The 21,138-nt window shown below is 42.6% G+C and overlaps 1 protein-coding gene across 1 annotated transcript in view; it reads left to right on the forward strand.

Annotated features, from left to right (window-relative positions):
* Nucleotides 1–21,138, forward strand: part of LOC118795525 (serine/threonine-protein kinase Nek7-like) — a 64,614-nt gene that overhangs the window by 31,649 nt on the left and 11,827 nt on the right. The window contains exons 4-8 of the mRNA XM_036554074.1: nt 1,374–1,436; nt 5,103–5,213; nt 8,643–8,751; nt 11,651–11,758; nt 18,218–18,312. Coding sequence (XP_036409967.1) covers nt 1,374–1,436; nt 5,103–5,213; nt 8,643–8,751; nt 11,651–11,758; nt 18,218–18,312 — 486 coding nt within the window. The remainder of the gene's footprint in view (nt 1–1,373; nt 1,437–5,102; nt 5,214–8,642; nt 8,752–11,650; nt 11,759–18,217; nt 18,313–21,138) is intronic.

Genomic DNA, 21,138 nt, shown 5'->3' on the forward strand with positions numbered 1-21,138 from the left:
AACAGTCTTGAGGACGAGCGGAAGAAGACAGAAGACAAACCCATTCATTTTTCCTTCGAGAACAGTAATGTGCCATCTCATCTAGCAAGCAGCTGCCTCTAACATAGCATTTTTTATTATTGATTACTCTATATACACTGTTAGATCCATGTTAAAGGTTACTGATTTCATTTCTTATCAGCGTGCCTTTGCTAAAGTGTTGGATTATTAGAAACACCCTTGCAAACAGATGATGCTGCTGCTTCCCTGAATGGACAAGACACAAGTAATTACCACCCCCCTCCACAAATGCACAGGACCAACTTAGGAGGAATATGTACATATGTAGATAAGGCCATATCCCCTTCATGTTCTGGTATGCATGACTCAAGCAGCACTGTGGATGTTCAGCTCTGTCAGCTCTCCTCTAACATGCCCTGTTTGGTTCCCTTCTTAACCCCACACTACCTATTTGAGATGCTGGCAAAAAGCAAAAATATTATAACCAGGAAGTGGAAGCAGTGCTTTCCAATCCAGCCGCACACTGCCAAACACAGCCCTGGCTTCACCAGTCATTACTGCTAATGAATGCAGGAGCCAACAATGCAATATTTGTGTAACTGTTGTAATGCACCTTGATAATGAGTGACAGTGTGGCTCTGGTTTTGCTGCTCAGGAAGACAAAGGTAATCAGTACTTTAAACATGGGGCATCAGACAGTAGGTATTCCTGTTCTTGTACCTGCCAGCACACAAACACAAACTTCCATTGTTTGTAATGCCTACATATGTCACTAGGCAATCAGATAAAACTTGAGTGTGTATTTTTGGCAGTCAAAAATGAATACTAATAGGACACAGATCATATAGTCAAAAAATGGAGTTGCTAAATGGAACTGGTAAGGTGGCTTTGTCCAGTTTTCAGTCACTGGACTTGTCTCCCTGAAAGCTGAAACCACGACCTTTTCAATGAGAAGATCCAGAGGCAGTGCACATCTATACATGTGTAAAATTCTGACACATTTCTGACCATAATCACAGTTGAAAGGTTAAAACTTTCAGCTTTGGAACTGCTTCATGTTTTACTTTTGTGGAAAAAAGTCATTTGAGGAAAAAGTGGTTTAGACCAAGTACTTAGTGAGAAAATGACTCTTTGCATGGCAGATTCATGGTCCTGGGTTTCCTGTTCTCACAGAGCCATGATTAATATCTTCAAAATCCAATTGTCGAAACTGCAGCTTTCAATATTTAGCTTGTTCGAAGGCAGTGTAGTTGTGAATGAGCAGCAGATGTACCAATCAGAGGAGGTATGTCCGTTACTCACCATAGCAAGGCGCACCCACGTTTCCTAATTTCAGTGTAAATAACCCTGCTTCCTCTCTTATCTTCCAATAGATATTTGACCTGATGGATGACAAAGCCCGGCAAGATTGCATCAAAGAAATAGACCTCCTTAAGGTAGGATGGCAGAGGATCCTACAGGCAGTACCATGTACTGTAGCCTATATTTTGCTTTCTCAAGGCACCTCTGAAGGGGCTGAATGTAACACAGAGAGGAGCAGTTGATCTGCGTGTGTGTGTTGTTTCTTGTGTTTCTTGTGAGGTGAGTGCAGCTCACTTGCTCTAGCATGCTTTCCCTCCAGGCTGAGTCTGACTCTCGCTTTATGCCAAAGAAGTTTTTTCCTTTTTGTTTTTCTATCAGTCACTCTGTTTTGAAGGGGGCACAGCGCATTGTAATAGAGATTTAGCTGACTCCCCATGTGTTTTAATAGTTTCTTTTTTAGTTTAATTTTTTGTGTTTGTATTTTTTTAATATCCTTCTTAAATGTAGAATTTTTCACTGACAGTGTTGAACCCCGCATGATCACACGTGGCATGTAGGAGAGATTGCTGCTGTTTAAAGGACAAACATTACACCTGATATCACATCTGCCAGGATTGTTACACCCTCCCATAGGTGTTGTTCGATTCTGACTGAGCCCCTTAACCCAAAAAATGTAAAACTCAGTAAAACCAGTCAGCTGTTCTCACGTCGGTTGAACTTTATTAGTGTGGGTGGATTCTGTTTGGCCACATGCAGAAGGCTGATGCTCCTACTGCAGAAGGCTCAGGGAAGCAAAGCGCCATTCCCATGCAGGCTTGGTAGGGTCCTGCATTAATGCGCACTAACAGCAGCCTCACTGGGACCGCACCCACCTCATGCTAGCTAGCCAGGGTGTGAGCTTCTCAGCACATGGTCTATCAGGCTGGGGTCACTTTGTAAGAGGATGCGCCTCCCCTCGTTTTGTGTGCCACATCCACCTGGAAAGCCCGCCTCAGTCGGTCTGTTTGACACGTGCACAGGGTAAACTCTGTCTGTACCTGAGCAAGATCCATGTGACTGAGTGAGAATACAAGGAACCAGGCTAAGCCATAGCAAAATAAATAGTAAATGGTGTGTCGTGTAGTTCTGTCTTTTCAAGCCTTTTCAGTGCTTTCGTATTTCATGTTGTGTAGTATTTACCCAAGGGCATATAAGGATCAGTACATTCTCAAACTGAAGATAATCACTGGGGGTGACACATGAGGATTTAAAATGGAGCAGTTTCTTGAGTATTAAGAAAACTGATTGTTCAAAATATGCTAAGTGAGTAGGCCTAAACCAGAAGATAAAAGACCGATTTGTTGTTTTAACTGACTTTAAATAAGCATTCATTGTGAAGAGTGAAGAGTGGGTACAGGGTGAAGGTAGATGATGTCATTTTGATAAGAAGCAGAACCAGGTGAACACAGTAACTGAAAGTGGTCTGATTTGTTCTCTGGACTCCTGTGTGCTTAAAGAAGTAAATAAAAACAATAATAATAATGAATAAATTGCAGATTATATTGACCAGATTTTTTTGAGTGTGAACCACCTCTACAGTCATGGACTTACTCTGTTTGCGTTCCCACACCAAACTAAGAAACTTAGCTTTAAAAGTAAGGTGAGTGTGACATAACTCATTTTTCACTCTGTATTATTGTTGATCTACCTGGAAATGTGCTGTAGGGAATCATTTTGATGAAATAGTTCCAGTCAGGAAATAATTCTATTTAGGTCTGAGCAGCCCCAGAAACGGTATTAGCGGAAAAGACCAACCCCTCAAAGCTGGCAAAACATCAAACCACCAGCTCAATGCATCAGCAAATGTAATTAAAGCAGACTGAGCAGTGTATCCAGAAACACGCACAGGGAGCATATGCCTGTCACTGCGTTTACGGCAGACACGCCGACCAAGGTGACCCTACTACACTGGAGAGAAACACAGAGCTTGCTGCCAATATGCTTGTCAGGGACATGCTGTTGCATGAGGGTTTTGGGGGGTTCCCTGCAAGTTTCGTAGTTCTAATTAAATCCCACTTTTCTCCTGTCCTGCCAGAACCAGCCTCAACAGCCAAGGCACTGTATATTTTTGTGGAGCAAGAGCCAACTGTAAAACTGCTGCCCGATGTAACCACTGTGATGCTGTCCTGGTTCACAGATAGTGTAATAAAAGGAAAAAATGGCAGGAAAAAGGAAATTGTAATGCATGTTGTGGTCGATGTTCTGTGCGGTGAGGCTTTTGATAACAAAAGTAGTAGAGAGGTTGCCCCTCGAAAACACCAAATCTACACTTTATTAAAGTTAATATACTTACCTTACAGTTAGAGTGGCAACCATGCTGAAAGGCAAGGAACTGGTTTTACTGTGGAGAAATCTCACTTTTCTTCCACAAATTTCTCAAGCTGTGATCCAATGACCTGTCCAATGACCATTTGACATCTTCATTTACCTATTGTTGTATTATTTATTTATGTGTGTTTGTATAAACAAGTGTAGGTGGCTATGCTGAAACCTTCAAACCATTTCTTTCAACCTGAAATTTTGATGATTCTTAGAACCTGAGTGTACTACAACTTTCTTAATTCTTATATTCCTACAATTCCTGAAGTCCGTTGGCACTAGTTGGCAATAGTAGCAATAGTGCTAAAATGGGTACAAATTCAAATTATGTACGGCAAGACACAAACTAGTACTTCTTGTACAGTGTATGATTAGGTCTGAATTCTGTTTTATGTGTTTATGTTTTTTGTAAAGAATAGGTTAAAATGTTACCTGGCAATGTAATTTGCCACAGTGGAGAAGGAGCAATGCATTTTGGACTTTTTGGAGTTTAAAAAGAAAAAACAGAAAGCCCAGAATGCATTCCTTGATGTAGGTTGTGAAGACACAAAATGTAATCAAAATAGTGTCTGTACTTAGTTATTAAAACAATTGATGAGCTTTTCAATATGGATACCTACTGTAAAGTAAAGGAAAGATTATTTAATTTTACATCCCTTTAATTTCAACTATCATCTTTGGAGTGTTAATATAGTCTATGGAAAAAAATGGAAAGTAATTAGTAACTATTTAATAATTTAAGCATTAGTCCAAGAATTATTCCCTTTGTACATTTTGTAGTCCCAACCCCAGATCTGTGACATGTCGACACAACCATATTACAGAGCTGGAATCTCAGTCCAGAAGATTAAGTAAATTCAAGGGAATCTTGAGCATGCGTCCCTTGACATCAGATTTGAGCACGAAAATTTCTTTAATAATCTTCCCAGTTTTTTGACAGGCAGATTGGAGAGCAGACATAACACTCCCTCACTTACGACATGTGATGTGGAGGTTAGTTCTTTTGGGCTTTGTTTTCCAGCTGATGCATGCCTTTGTGTGCAGTGTACTGGATGTCGTTTTCTGATTGACCAGCCGACAGGAAACAAAAAAACAAAACAAGCAAGCCATCCTGTAGGACTGCCCTTTTCACATTAGGCAGAGCTTGTTCCACTTGTGCTGTCGACCTAAAAAAGAGTTGAGGATCATTCCTTAACCTTATTTGATCTTTCTTCTTTGCAATGGCAAAACCCACATTAAAACCCATATATGTTGTAACTGGGCTGTATGCCACCAGCCATACAGTGGAAGTGGGGCTGAAGTACCAAAAGAAGGGTAAATGGTGCCTTGTGCACAAAAATTACAAGAAATATCTTCGTGAAGTCCCCGTCAGCCAGGACTGCAATGTTAATGTTAACGTCTGGACAGTCATTGACTTTTCCTCACTCTTTTTTGTTTTACAGCAATTGAACCATCCGAATGTGATTAAATACCATGCCTCGTTCATTGAGGACAATGAGCTGAACATCGTCCTGGAGCTAGCGGATGCGGGGGACTTGTCACGGATGATCAAGGTGGGATAGAGTGTCTATGGTGGGAAGTCATGTGTCCGTAGCACCTGATGTTGAATCCCTGAGAGACCGGGTGATATTGTGGGTGATGTTTTTACCGTTGGTGCATGTTGAGGTCTTCTTTTGAAAGCTCAACCCCTCTAAATGCCTATAGCACTGAGCCAGCCAATTGGAGGCTCACTGTAATGACATTGGTGTAAGTGGGACTGTAACTGCGCAGCAACCGTCATAGTGACATTATCTCACTGTGCAAAGGGGGTGATGTAGCACACTCTGATACGCACTGTTTAGTACTGCATCCTATAGTGATAACGCCAAATGCCTAGGGCTCTCAGATAATCAAGTTCAGAGCAGTCAGTCATGTGACAGGGAGAACATGATTGAGATATGTAGGTGTACATGGTTTTTGCTTTACACTGAGATAAGTGTAAAGTGTAGGCCATGAAAGTAATAGGTGGTCTGTGCTTTATGCTCAGATAAGTGTAAAATGTAGGCCCTAAAAGTAACACAATCAGAATGACCATTCTATGACCACCTTTACTGTCTAATTGAACTGTTTTATATTGTTACTGTAGCAAAGGGCAAGAGCCAGGTACCAAACCTGCAGCTTGACCGCAATGCCAAAGAGCCAGGTTCGTTGATATGGCAGAGTGCATACTCAGCCGTAGTGACAGCACTCTGTCACACTGCCCTCCCCTTTGGGAAGCGTGCCCATGCGCTTCATGCGCAAAGCTGTACCTCACACATTCCCCCACCGTACTTCTCCCATCCCAGGGTGCCCCGCTCACTAGTGCTTCACCCATCTCTGGGGTCCCTCACACCGGGGTTTACCTAACCTGGGGGTCCCTCATACGGCTCACACACTGGGCACACCTCCGATGGCCTCACGGCAAGTCATCCCACTCTGACATCATATGTAGCGAAGGGCGAGAGCAGTCATCCCACCCGGCCTCGAACCCAGGTCTACAGGGTACCAAACCTGCAGCTTGACTGCAATGCCAGAGAGCCGGGCTCGTTGATATGGCAGTCAGAGCGCATACTCAGCTGTAGTGACAGCACTCTGTCACAGTCACACTAACAAGAAAGCCTGTTATTTTCATATTGCTCATCATATTTCTTGGTAATTTGCAGAAGAGACATTCTCATTTAGCTAATTTGACACATATTAAAAAGGCTAATATTAAGATATTAAAAATGTGGCTTGTGACAATAAGAAATCCTGTATGCAACTTTTCTTATTTGATGCCATAATGTCTAAAAATATCTCTTTTATCCATTGACTGTTTCCCCAGACTGAGGCAGCAATGCTCAAAAGACAGTCTTAAGAAAAGTTTTCTGCTTCAGGTCAAAGCACGAGTCATCTTAACAAGTAGATGCTCTTAAAAATGCCTGAACCTCTGATAAATTTTGCAAAACTGCAAATTCTTTGGAGATCAGTGTACCACAGGGCATAATCCATAAGAAATGCTGGCCTCGGTTTCAAAGCCTGAATTTTAGATTAAGCTCAGCGTGGAAAAAGAAGGGTAACATAAATGATGCATTGTACACCAAAGCTTTCCAGCAACTGGATTCTCTGTGTAATTTCTCTAAGACCAACTGATATGGGCTGCATTTGTAGAGCACATTAAAAACACTGATGATGGCTTGTTAATTTGCTGTTTGCAGGCTTCATTCCGGAGCGTGCATATGTACTTTAATAATGCAGTGCGGACTCTGTGAAATATCCACTCCTGTCACCTACTTACCTTACTAGTCAAGTGACCTCTAAAAACCTTAGGTGAGCTTGCCAGCTCTCATTTGTCCATGGATTGTTTTGTTAACTCTTTCAATTCCAGTACAAATCGCGGCATTGCTCTGCAACATAAATCATATATGAGAATACACATGGCAGCATTATAAAAGAACAGTGCGAATCCTCAAATGTTTCTGGTCTTTCCAACATGTCCATGAATTCACACTGTCTTTGTTTTTACCGGTGTTCACAAGCTCCATGTATGCTTTTAAAAGGGAGCCCTGTGTCCCTCCCACTGGCTCCAGCACCTCTCTGTTATGCAGATGGGAGTGCAGGGAGAGAGGGGTCCCAGTGCTCTCGCCTGGATGCCCGCCAAGGTTACATCCAGGACTGCTTGGAATAACTTCCGGCAAAGTGGAGGGGGGGCAGACTGCCCGGGCAGAGTAGTCTGGAAGGCACTGTGGAGAATTTGCCATGCTGTCAGTTTCCATAGCTACCTGTGCAGGACCAGATTTCATAGTAATGTAAATGATATAGTAGCTGTTATCTTTGAGATATAGATCTGTGGTTTATTGCAGTTTTACATGATTCTAAATTTTTACTTCATGAGTCACCTCATTACCAGCGTAGCTAACCACAGTTAATTGGAGGATAATGCTCCACCCGGTGGTTACCACCTGAGACAAAGGCATACTGCCTTCTAATGCCTTGTTTATCCAAGTCAATGAAAGATCAAGCTAATGCGTGTTTAATTAGCTGTGATTGTGGAGCACCACCAGTTTTTTACGCCACGAGTACATTACTAATCCACTCAGGGGCACAGTCAAATTTAACTTTCTGGCATCACTCTTTTGCTACCAGAATGTGACCCTTACAGAAAATGGTGTCCTGAATGTGTCCCGGTGAATAACTGGTTAAGCTGTATCCTTGCATGGGGGAGGCAGTAGCAGCTGTGGCCAGGCTGCCTTGGAGGGGAGAGAACTCTCCTGCTGGTTGGCAGTGATTTTTGTGGGGGATCCCGTTCGTGCCATGCCTAATGGTTTAAACACGGCAAGCTCTCTCTTCTGTAAACTCACAGCTCCTCTGCATTCTTTTTGTGTGACGCCATGCTGCAGCACCCCGCCAAGCGCAGTCCGTACACTTGAGGCCTGAGTGCACCCCCCGTTATTATTTTATGAGGGCAAAGGATGCACGAAAGCCCAAGCCTGAGAGTGGCACGCCCTGTCCCGGACGTGCTCTGGCCTATGGGAACCAGGAGCTGGGGGCAATGCAGGCAGAGCTGGACAGAGCCCAGCTGAGTGCGTCCACGGGTAGTTCTTTCCTCTGCGGTTGCTTCAGGAGAGAGGGAGGCAGTCGGTCTAAGGTCAGCAAGCGAGAGCACTGCAACGCCCCTGAACGTTTGCACAAGCACTGTTGTGAGCAGTAAAGCAGTTTCTTTGGACTTTCCTCTAAGTCGACTGAAGATAAGAAGAGCAGATGCCTGCCTTGCTGTTTGTGCTGGGATGCAGCCCTGTTTCTGAATATGTTAGCAGTGGGGGGAGGTTGGTGCTTAAGTACCTCATGCTGTAGGAGTGTAATTAATAATAGTCAGTGAAAATGAAATAGCAGAGTAGAATATACCAGTCTGTCATAGTTGGCATAGTTGGTGTCTCTGGAGGTGACTGCTTAATACTGTGGAATCGTTTCCTTCCACCCAACAGCACTTCAAGAAGCAGAGGAGGCTGATCCCAGAGCGCACCGTGTGGAAGTACTTTGTGCAGCTGTGCAGTGCCCTGGAGCACATGCACTCCCGGCGCGTCATGCACAGAGGTACCCTGCCAACCAACCCGATACACCACAGGAAGTGAAGCTTTACCCCCCAGCACACCACGGGAAACACAGCTTTGCCTCCAAACAAACTACAGGAAGCACAGCTTTGCCTCTCAGCCAACTACAGGAAACACAGCTTTACCTCCAAACAAACTACAGGATGCACAGCTTTACCTCCCAGCATGCTACTGTGAATGCAGCTTTATTTCCCAACATGCCACAGGAAGCACAACTTTACCTTTCAACACACTACAGGACGTGCAGGTTCTGTGATTGCAGGTTTACTTTATTCTACACCAAAAGCAGGCTCAGCAGTTTCAGATTTAACCCTTAACATCCTGAGATTTTTGGTTTACAGCTTAACATGCTGCCCAATTCAGGTTCTTCAATGACAGCTTTACCTTACCTTAAGAGACTTTAGGCTTCTCACAACCTTTACAAGCAATGTGTTTTTAAAATCCAAAGAGTGCCACTACCCCCTGCCACCTGTACCAGTTGTAACAGTTGTCATATTAGCCCCAAATCGGTCCTATAGGCCGTCATTTGCCCTTGCTTCATCCGAATGAATCCATATTTTTGTTCTATAGTTATTCTGTTCACTGACATACATTTACTCACAGAGCTAACAGTCTGACCCCCACTCCAAGTAGGGTATTACTAGAAAATATGAAAATAAGCTGTATGTATTAGAAAGAATTTAACTTGTCACTTTCATATCAGTATAGCCAAATGTCTCCTGTCTATTTTCACATTTCATATTTGTGCTAGATATTGATATGATATGTCTTTAAAGGGCTGCCCCAGCTCTGTAATGCCAGTGGCATTGAGAAGCATTCAGAATTACTCCGCTCTTCTTGTAGATGTTGATCAATCAGGCACTTGCATGTCGCTGTTCTGTGGATATTTCTGACGCACACCACTGGGCCCTCTGAGCAGGAATCCTAGCTTTCTGTGTTTGTATATTTTCTTTCAGGTGTTAGTGCCAGAAGCGAGTTTGTGTATTCCCTTTGCTGCTGAAGTTCCAAAATCCCCCATGAGTTTGTCACTGCGTAGTGCGTAGTTGTGAAACCATGCAGAAAATATTAGGCTAATGCAATCTGTAATGTGCAGGGAATTTGAGAATCCATGGTGCATATTGGATGTCCCAATGATTTCTCGTATACATATACAATCAGTTTTCTGTCAGATTAATTGAGTGATTTTTTAAAATGTTCTTAAATGCATGACTTAAAGGGGATGGTGAATTTGTTTGCACGCAAGATAATCCCAGTGTTTAGAATGGTTAAACTGACCTCTTCTGGGAGGTAAGTGTCATATTGAGGAACGTCAGCTCCTGTTGAAAAGAGGCAGCTGAACTCTTTTGGCCAGGAAATGGCGTTGGATGCCATGGTTTGCTTGTGGAGCATTTAGCCTTGGATTAGACTGAGGGGCTTCCATGTTGGAGATGTCTGCTGTTCATCAGCCTTCACCAAGATGGCATGAGTAACTCGGCAGATTGACTCCAGTAGGCCTGTCTTCCCCAGCACAACCTCCACACGCATTCTGCATGCTATCTCAGCATCTCAACTCATTGGCTGTCACTCTGTGTAGTTTTAGTACAACACTGATGCCTTTTTTTGTTGACAGTGCCATCTCAAATAGCCATCTAAGTAAGAATAGTGTTTTAATAAAGGCATCAAAATGAAATTTAACAGAAGCTCAACAAACTGAATTTGCTTGGATGCTGATTATGTTTTGTGAGGATAGCTTACATATCTGTCCACCTTAACTTCACAAAGGCATTCAGGCTGTTGTTTCTCGGCTGGCTGATCACGTCAGCTCCACCAGGTACTGGCTGCTCTGCCAGGCGTCCTCATCACCTGGATTTTCTGGCATGCTGTTCGTCATGTGACATCTGTGTGCCAATCTGGCCACTACATCCATCCCCTACATCCCATTCTTGAGATCCATATCATGCAGGGTCCCTGGCGTGACCTGTCACCCACAGACTAGTCACTGTTAGTATGCACAGGTCATTTCCTGTACCTGTCATCTGGCTCTCCCTCCTTTATCTGCTGGGGATATGACAACCTTTAACAAAGCGTGAAATGTGGCCCAGAAGACGTTTTGAGACGTCAGGTCCTATTCCCCTGACTGAAGAGCGAGACGGCATGGGGCAGCTTTTCAGCGCAGACATGGTGCGTCACACTCAAGACTGAAACACATTTAATTCACACCTATGTCAAAGAGAAAGAGCAGAGAGGATGGCTGTGTCAGTGCTGTAGAAACAGTAGCTCAAGTCTAAGTGGATCCCATGTCTGTCATTTGTGATACTGTCTTACTACTCCAAGTTTTGGTTGATTACCCAAAAACACAAAGGGCTCTCTACAACCTAAATGCAATCTGTCTTCTCTTGTTTTATATCTTGAAATAAAATATTTTATATAAATTATACACTTTTCCTTACTTTCACAGTTTTGCTTATTTTGCATATGTAAATTTAAAAACACTTCATTCTTAATAGTTAATTCCATTATGCAAATTCACGAAGTACATTGCAGTTCAGTTCTGGTGACAAGATCCCTAATTAATTTTGTGGAAACACCTGCTTCCAATAAAGCTGCATTCTGTGTAGAGCTTAAAAAGGTGTCTGACATGGACTTGTTAAATGTGATTTAAGCCTAATGTGACTGGTAAAGACATGTCATTAGCAAGGTGCCTTCAAAAGTCAGTTTCCTTTTAAACTGCCTTTTTTACCTCAAAGTATGATACACACCCCCATTAGTGCAGCGTTGTAAATTTATAATTGGCTATAACTACAGATTGTCTTCCATTTTGTGCCTATTCACCCATTTATCTGCACTTTGTCTAGAGGTGCACGGCCCCCCTGATAATTAAACACATGTTATTCTCTCCACAGATATAAAACCAGCTAACGTGTTCATTACTGCCACTGGGGTTGTAAAACTGGGGGACCTGGGACTCGGCCGCTTCTTCAGCTCCAAAACCACGGCAGCGCACTCTTTAGGTAAGCAAAAAAAAAAAACAGCGCCACAGAACCGTGCTTTAATTTACACTGGTTGGACGTGTTTCATTATATCACTGCGATCAAAACCATGTGTCTACTGTTAACAAAAGGGAAGCTGAAGCCTCGCACTGCCCCGGGGTACACCCTGTGAGCCGGGGCCGGCCGTATTCATTTCATTGAGTGGTTACAGCTTCCTGTTGCCTTGACCGCTGACCCTTTCACAGATGATGTCTGGGTGTAAGGAGTCTGGCCTTGCTGCCGCCGCAGGATGTCTTCAGCACAAGAGCACTGTAAAACACAGAGAAGACAGTGATAACTGTCAGCATCCATAGCTCTCTCAAGGCTGATCTACCCGTTACTGGGGATTAAGGCCCTCTAAGAAAACGGAGTGATTTTGCTTTACACATTAAGTATGTGTCAGGCTTACGAGAAATCGGCCATGAAGACGTTTGATGCATGGGGGGAAGTGGTTGTGCGAGCGTGGTGCCAACAGTGTTTATGTCCAAGGGTGACCCTTTTATTTAAACAGAACTCAGGATATTTACAATTTGTTAACAACCTGTCACTTCCTTCCTTTATGACTTTGCGTTGTAAAATTTTGGTTTTTGGTCTGACTGATGGACAGTCTTACAAGGTCCCAATCTCCCTGAAGTCTTTGTACACTTTGTGTTTCGATTAAAAACATTAGTTCTTCAGCTATTTCTGTTAAAACTTGTTTTAGGTGCAGATGCAGTCTTGACAATAATCCATTTTGATCCATTTTCAGTCCATTCCATTTTGATTCATTTTCTGTAAATGATTTGTAAATAAATACCCAGAACTTTGCAAATAAATGTAAATATGTTCAGTTATTGATTTCAGTCTCGGTGTAGTGGTGAGTGCTTGGAAGATCTTTTTCAATGCATCTTTTTGTTACCTTTAGACTAATTTAAGCCATATTTTTCTGAGGAAAAAGTTTATGGCTTTTTAATTGTTGCTAGTTCCTAGCAAAGTGTTAATTTGAGCAGAAAACTAAAAGGCTCATGAACCATGGTCACCTGTACAGAGCAGTAAGTTGTGGGACAGCAGTGTGGTGTAGTGGATAAGGGGCAGGACTCATAACTGAAAGGTTGCCAGTTTAATTCCCAAGATGGCTGTTTCTGTGGTACCCTTGGGCAAGGTAGTTAACTCAAATTGCCTCAGTAAATATCCAGCTGTATGAGCAGATAATGTGTAAAACTTATATGGTGTGCAAGTCGCCCTGGATAAGAATGTCTGCCAATCAAACATAATGCAATGTGCTTTTGGTATGTGCCAAAGGGTTAACAGTTTTGGAAAAGGCATGTAAAATATTCCCTCCTTGGTTTTGTGACCTCAGTGGTCAAAGCAGTCATGGAAACTAAGGTGACCCAAACGTGCCTCCTGCATACCTGCACAGATCTCATGGTCTTGGACCTATGCAGGAAATGACAGTCATGAACTGTTGGTGCAGTGCAACTCTTCAACACACATACACTAACTGACTAACAGATGTCTGGTGACCTGGGAGACCTACAATTTATTGCCTGTCACCTAAACAACTGGAAAAAGACATAGTTGGTTCAATTTGGCAACTAACATGAAAGTACAGTAGTTTTGTACTTGAGAAGCAAATGTAGTAACCAGGCCTAGTAAATGAATTTTTTTTTAGGTCAGATGTAATTGAGATTGTGGAGAGTCATGCTGAATGATGTAATTGAGATTGTGGAGAGTCATGATGAATGGACTAGATACATTTTTATTCAAAATGATAGCTGATAACTTGTATAGATATGGTGCCATTCATTTCTTTCAAAGATGTCAATACAGTAAATATATTAAATATATTTAAGTATTTATCTTACAGCTTGGTAATATTTCAAAGCTGTTTTTACATTGCATTACATTGTATCCTAGATTAATGTATTCCTTTTTTGGCAGTCGCCCATGTGCATCTTTGCTGGCTGTCGATGCCCCTCTCTTCGGAGTGAAATTATGAGCCTTGCTGTTGCAGCCAGCAGTACAGCAGGACGGGTTAACAGAGTGGCTTTTCAGTGTTTTGTTTAGCTTTCCAGAGACTAAGCTGTCTGAGTTAGGGAATTTGATTTTTTTGAGAGCTGAGAATGTATATTGTGAGCACCAAGTTTGTTTGAAAGTACATGGTGGTTGTGGACATATTTTTTTTCTGATCGTTCATGGTCACTTTTATTATTTTATCACTTTGTGAGTCATCAGACCTGCTTATTGCCCATTGTTGGGGCCCGAACCTCAGTTTAACAGCCAGTGGCATGAGTGATGTGGAGAGTTAACAATGTCAGTGTTACTGCATGGATATCAGTTAACCTCAGTGAGTGAGACAATTCAGTCCAGTGTTAAATATAAAATATAATTACATCTCAGCCTTTCTTTGGTGATGTATTGGGGAGAGTAATTATCTTCTTTTGGATGGTATCTTGTTATCTTTCCCTCTAGCTCATGAATTCATAGTGTAACTGAAGGTGCGTTTTCATGGGTCTGTACAACAGTGTGCATTGCACTAACACACAGTTGTGTGAGCATCACAAACAAAACCAGGGCAGCCTAAAGTGCACTTTGGGAAAAGATTTTAATTGGTTACCCTGCTGAGTGAAAGAGCAAAATCAAAGAAATAAAAAACCTCTTTTAGAGCCCTGTATTCAGGTGAAAGCAAAACCAATAAAGCACAGATTCTTTATTCTTATAAAAATGTTTTTTTTAATTTGTTGTGTATTCATGCATTTCAGCAGCTGCTTCTGTATGTGGTTAATGTGTTTCAGGCTGTGACGGGCTCTATTGCACCCCTGAGCCAGCGGTTATATCTGGCATTGCAGGGGTATGAGATGCCTGGGTTTCTGCATGGCACGGTAAATTCATCCAGGGGGCACAGAGACCCAGGGTCTGCTTTTCCTCTTCTTTCTCTGCTGGGATGGGAGGGTGAGTGAGTGGGGATGAGGGGGTGGGTTTATAGGGAGTGACAGTTCAGGCTGTAATGAGACAGACCTGCATGGCAGAACATTGCACATATAGACACGTGCGTGCACACATATACACACACACACCTCAGAAACCAAGCCTTATCCTTTTTGCGCCTCCGCTCGCTAGCTCTGTACCACCCGCAGAGAGAGACAGAGAAGAAAAATGTACTCCTCTCACATTCTGAGCCCATGGCCTCTCCCCCATTACATGACAAGGGGTGATGGTGGAGAATGAGAACAGAAGCGCACACAGGGTAGAGGGGGGAAAGAGAATGAGAGGTTATTAAAATGCACTAATTATCCACTAGTAGGTTTGGGAACCAAAGCTTGGTTCCAAATTAGAACCGAATCCAAAATGCCAAGTACCGGGTACCCATAAAAAAAATTGAATTTCGGTTCTGCTTATCAGTTCCTAAACACAATAACCCTTTATTATTGCAAACAAAGGCTACATATCTGCAAAGACGTACATAGCTATCTGCCAGGACTTGTCTACATGACTATGTCACACATCAACGCAACAGCGTGTCCATTTGTTTAGCCCTTTCACGTGTACATTATGGTCACACCGGTGTGATTAGCTGTTTAGCGCATATGCTAAAACCGGTGCGATTAGAACACTAGATTGGAAAAATTTGTAGCTAATTTTAGCTTTGAGGAAACAGCGATTTAACATAAAAAAATAGCAAATGCTAACTGAAAACTATGAGAAGCTTAATAACGCTGATCAAAACATAACAAACCATGTAACGTAGCATGCGTGCTACATAGCATAAAAAATAAGTTGCGTGTGAAAGGGTTAAGACGAGCTAGCATGCATGGCTAACATCACAACAGTGTGAAAGATGGACCGAGGTAAACGGTCAAAAGTGTGGCTTCACTTTAGAAAAGAAAACAACAAGGCAAAGTGCAATGCATGTGGGAAGCTAATTAGCTGCAAGTCAGGTTGCACATCAAATCTGACCAAACATTTAAGGCAGCACGGCATTGATCTGAAAGACTGTACAGTGTTGTGATAAGCAAGAATAAGCAGAATCGGAATCAATAAAATTCAAACAATACCCAACCCTAACTATAATCCCTTTTACATTTGCTTGTTTTGACGGTTAAAATGACCTCTGGACGAGGTCTTTATTACTTGACTAGTAAAATATAAGACAAATAAAGATGCATGTGTTTGTCACCAGAACACATCTCTCCACGTCTCTCCAAAACAACTAGCAGTTAGTTTAACTGCTCTAGATTGATCTTTATCTATTAAGACTTTTTTTAATACACATGTCTGTGATTCATACATTTTTATTGTATGTATGTAGTAAATACTAGTAAATAATAAATACTATTTACTTTGTGAGTGTTCAGTTAACGCATAAAAGAATAAAGATATTTTCGTTATCTAAACATTTGCCCTCTTTTTTTACCATTTTGGAACTGAAATGGGGAATCGATAAGAATCGGAATGAATAAGCAGAATCGGAAAAGCCCATGTCTGGCTATCAGTGTTATATGGTTCATATCTGGTGTGAAAATGGCTTTGCATTCTATGTGGAACTGATTTCTGCAGCACCTTATAAGAGATGTTGGGAGACTTTGAGGAACATGTGAGCAAAAATTGCAGGGACAATGACCAATTAAAATGAGCTTGATAGTTGTACAGTCAAGTAGCAAGGGAATGATCATTTTACTGGTAGAGGTCACAATCCATTCATGAAGCATTCATTTTTCCTTCTCATACTGTAAGTAGAGCAGGCTAAATTGCTCTCATTTCTTTGTACTGAATTTAGTAAATACATACTGTTCAGTGTACCTCCACTGAGAAGAAGCTGGTTATGACTAGGCATCATGTTTGATATAATTGTATCATTTTTCTCATCTTGCTGCATTGTGCATTCAGGGGGACGTTCAGGAGAGCTAAAGCAAGACGAATGCAGTCATTTGATACACTCACACACAGCTAAAGGCTAATTGTCACACAATGCACCACAGCACAGTGAGCGCCTATTGGAGGATAAGCGCATCTTCACTGATGTTATCTGAGCGACTCACATATACTTGATAAATGTTATTTGATACATGTTATTTAATAAATGCTGTTTTATACACATAAGGTCAAAGTGATGACACAAAGCATGTTTCAAATCTAACTCTTTTTGTTGATGCAGCACACTCACGGTTGGGGAAAAGTACTTAAATACATATGTTTAGAAGTGCATACTTCCACAGACAATATAGTGTATAGATATGTGATCTTATGAAAATGAATACAGTTTATAGGCCACTGACTGCTTTATGATTGCATGTGTTCAGAATGTCTAACTAAACACTTAAAACTTTAAGAATTCCACTAGAAATCCCAATAAGTAATCACTCCGCAGTGCAGATAAGGTGAGGTGTGCCTGCTATTATTTTTCAGAGAGCAGCTCACCGTGCCCTCCAAATCATGTGATCCATGGAAACACATCTCTAGCAGGATGAAAGGAAAAGCAAACTCGATTTACCGTGCTGTCTGAGTTTGCTTCAGCAGCTCTCATTGTCTCCTGTAAAACACAATAACTTTGATGTGGTGCACTACTCACTTTTTTCTGTGATCACTGCAATGGCTGTGGTGAGGTATTGAAAAATGACCCTGCTTTAATACTCGCTGTGTATGGAGGACAGCTCACTACACCTTCCTGTGGCAGAAAGGCGGTACTGCACCAAATGGGACATTTAAGGATCAGAGTCACGTTTGCGTAGCGCAGCTTTAAGACGGAAGAGGGAGGAGATTAACAAATGAATCATTAATTCTATTGAACAGTGTATTACATGGAAAAGTTGCACACAGGCACGTAACCCTTTACTTGAGCCCAGTGCAATGTAAGGATGCTGTCTTTAAGCTACCAGTGCACTAGTCTAAAGTACTTAAACTTCATGACATATCCAAAGAAAAAAACATGCATAATGGAAAATGATTCCATGGGTTTGAAGAGGGTGGAAAAGTACATATACTAAATAATGCACATACAGGATGTACAGGATTATTGTTTACTGTAGAATACCGTCTCTGCCTTCATTTATTGTATAGATAGATACTGTATATAGAAAGATATCTGTATATGTAAATATAAATTGGTGTTGATTGAGCTTCAGGTAAAATGAAACATTAGCCCAATGCTCTGATGTTGAACAATGAGCACAGCTGCACAATTTGATTTAAAATGTTCCTTTTAGGGGTCGCAATAGGAAACACTGTAGCTAATTCTTACCATGTCTGACTGACAATGGGATTCGGTTCTCTACATTTCTCTCCTGTCCTTTATGACCATAGAACTGTTTGAAATAACAGCAGATTCATTTAAACAATGTGTGAATACTGCAGTGCCTGTGTATCCCCTCCTTCCCTTGGTGGCCTGAGTGCTGTGGTTGCCGTGGATATTTCAGTGGTGGTTGGAGGCCTCTGTTTAAGCACTGTTTTTATTTTCTGTTCCAGTGGGCACACCATACTACATGTCCCCAGAGCGCATACACGAAAATGGGTACAACTTCAAATCAGACATCTGGTCGCTCGGCTGCTTGCTGTATGAGGTAAGGGGCACAGTCTCAGAACCCCATCGGTCTGGCCTGTTCATATTATGGGATGCAGTAGCCTACTAGCAGAGCAGTGGTATTTATTATGAAACTTAGTATCTTTTTTCTTTTTTTTTATGAGGCAAGCCTTCAGAAACCTGAAGGAAACCTGCAGCGTGTTTGGAGCTTGCTGGCAAATTTTGATGACATTTACATACGTTTCGGATAATAAATAGAATTTTTTTTTCTGAGGAAAGACAGACTAACCTCCATGATTTCCTGTGAAAAATATGCATGCCCCCTAAGGAGGGGAGTAAAGTGAAACCAGTGGGCACAGACAGGCAGAGCGCTTTTTTTCAGAGTCGGGCTGAAACCCAAATCAAGTCAGGACCAGGAAAGGTCAGCTTGCTTGGAGAAAATGCCGATTCCCGATCGATGCTTTCGGCGAGGAGCTCTTTCCCTCGCGTATTTAGCGGGAAGGCTTTCCGAGCTGCGGCTCAGCCAGCGAGAGGGCACTGCACTCGCATCAGATCGAACTGCCACACAAAAAAGCAGGGATCGATGAACGAACCCTCAAACTCACATTTTACTGTTTGATGAAACGCGCCCGCAAGATGCACACGCTTTTTGAAGAGACTGGGCTTTAATCGCGCTATTGTAAAAATCTCCCTCTGACCAGGCACTGAATGTAGAGAGCATGCTGGGAGATGGCAGGAAGCAGACCGAGAGCACAATGCACACCAGACAGGCAGCACTGTTGATGCTCGCCTGTCAATGCCAAGGAACATAGAGAAGCAGGCACGGCAAGCCTGGTGCGTTTTTCTCAAATCCTCATCTGTTTTTTTTTTTTTTTCTGACCCCCGCACACAAACCACAATTCAAGCACATGGCTGACCTCAGTGCCGATTAATCTCCCACAATGCACTGTTCCGGCACAGTGCCTGATCACTAGTCTGTATAGGTCTGGTGAGAGTTTGTGAGTGGTACTGGGGCAGCAAGGACAGAACATGTTTTGGACTGTACTGTCAACCGCGACCCTGAGCAGAAGACAGGCAGGGTCTGATCACCACCCCCATTCTGCTGGAGGTTCTGTCTGTACAGCAGGTTACATGACCCAAAAAAGACTTGAGCAGCCTTGCTTTCAGCACAGTTCATCTGACAAGGCCAATGACATCTGTCAATCATCAGGCATATACTTCAGACCAGAGGCCAGCATTTCAGCAGATCATTTCAGCCCTGAAACTACGGCCTTAAGTCATTCGCATTTTCATCACAGGTACTGATTCAAGAGTACAGTGCAGACTTGTTGATTAAGAAATGCTGCTCTATTTGTAAAAGTGATCCCAAATGAAAAAATTCCAAGAATATACTTTATAGAATATATTTTTAGCTTAATCAATACATTAGTGAAAAGTATTATTTCAATAATTGCTGTTTTGGTATTTTACATTATATTTCTTGCTTTGCATAAATATATTTTAAATGTATTTGCAAAACATTTTTGGGCTGAACAACATATTTCTCAATATATTACAATATATTTCATTTTCTTCTGAATATGGCAAGGATTATAGTCATATGTTTAGATTTTTATAGATTTTTGATATTTTTATATGACCAAGTAGATTTAGAATGGCTTGGCCATGTGCTGAAAGGAAAGTAAGGGATTTTTTTCTTGTTTTTAACCTGGAACATGTTGATAGCACAAGTCTCTGGATCGATTTCACTTTGGAACGTGTGCATGCATGGGGAGTTAACTCTTTCTGTGTCCAGGAGCGGATAAATGTTTCATTGGATCTGTCCGGGGGGTGTTTGGAGGGGGTCGGAGGGCGAGCGCAGGTATCGATGATTTCAGCCCCGCGTTCCGGCATCTTTTATTCCGTTTGATGGAGGCCCCCCTCGGTTAAAGCCGATCGTTTGAGCTGACCCCCCCGGTGGCCGTCTGGCACGCGGCAACAGCTCGGTCGGCGCGTGCCTGCGTGCTCCCGGCGGCATCCGTGCGGTCGATAGTGCGGGGAGAGCGCCCGCGGCGGGCCGGCACGTGCGGAATCACCCGCCGCCCCCGCCCAATTTGCATTATCGACCACCAAAGAGGGAAAAAAACACACAAAAACAATGGGAGGATCTGTCAGGATCCGTCAATACCGGGAGCCATGTTGGCTTCGGACGGCTTTATTTCCTCTTAACACATAGCCATAGTTGAACTGAGGGCTGGAAGCCAGGTAGGCGTGCAGGGTCAATGAGGGGCAAGCAAAGGAAGGCCTCTGGAGTGAACGTATGTTGTACTTTAAAGTGAGGTTTCCATGGCTGCACATTGCTGGTTTCCAAGCCCCTGTCTTGCTGCATCCTCTTCCGCCCCCCTCAGATAATGGCGGACGTGATGAGCAGGGGATTGGGAAACCAAAACAGAGCAGAGGGGCCTATTGTTCAGGCGCGGGCCACGTGATGTGTTCCCACCAGGGAGCCTCCTTGTCATGGAGACGGCTTAGGGTGGGGTTCGGCGACGCTGTGCCACAGTAGAGCTCCTTGTTTTTACCTGAGAGCGCATCACGGGCCCACTGGCTTCTTTCCACTTAGACCTTCTGGATTTGCTCTTATGACATTTTCGCAGCCATTGTTGTCTGTAACTGCACTCAATCCTGTGTTGGGTTCCACACCACTGAGTAGAAGACTGCTTTGTGCAGCCTGTCATGGCATTTATGGTCATCCATGCTCTCTGTTGGTTTAATTTTCTCTAATAATGCAAGTTTGTAACCTGCTGGTGAAGAAGACGAAACAGGGCATTGAGGTGAAGCCCTTTCAAAAATCTATGTTTGATATTTTTAGGATATGAGTCAAGTACTT

This window comes from Megalops cyprinoides, chromosome 20 (genome assembly GCF_013368585.1).
Source record: "Megalops cyprinoides isolate fMegCyp1 chromosome 20, fMegCyp1.pri, whole genome shotgun sequence".
Lineage (NCBI taxonomy): Eukaryota > Metazoa > Chordata > Actinopteri > Elopiformes > Megalopidae > Megalops > Megalops cyprinoides.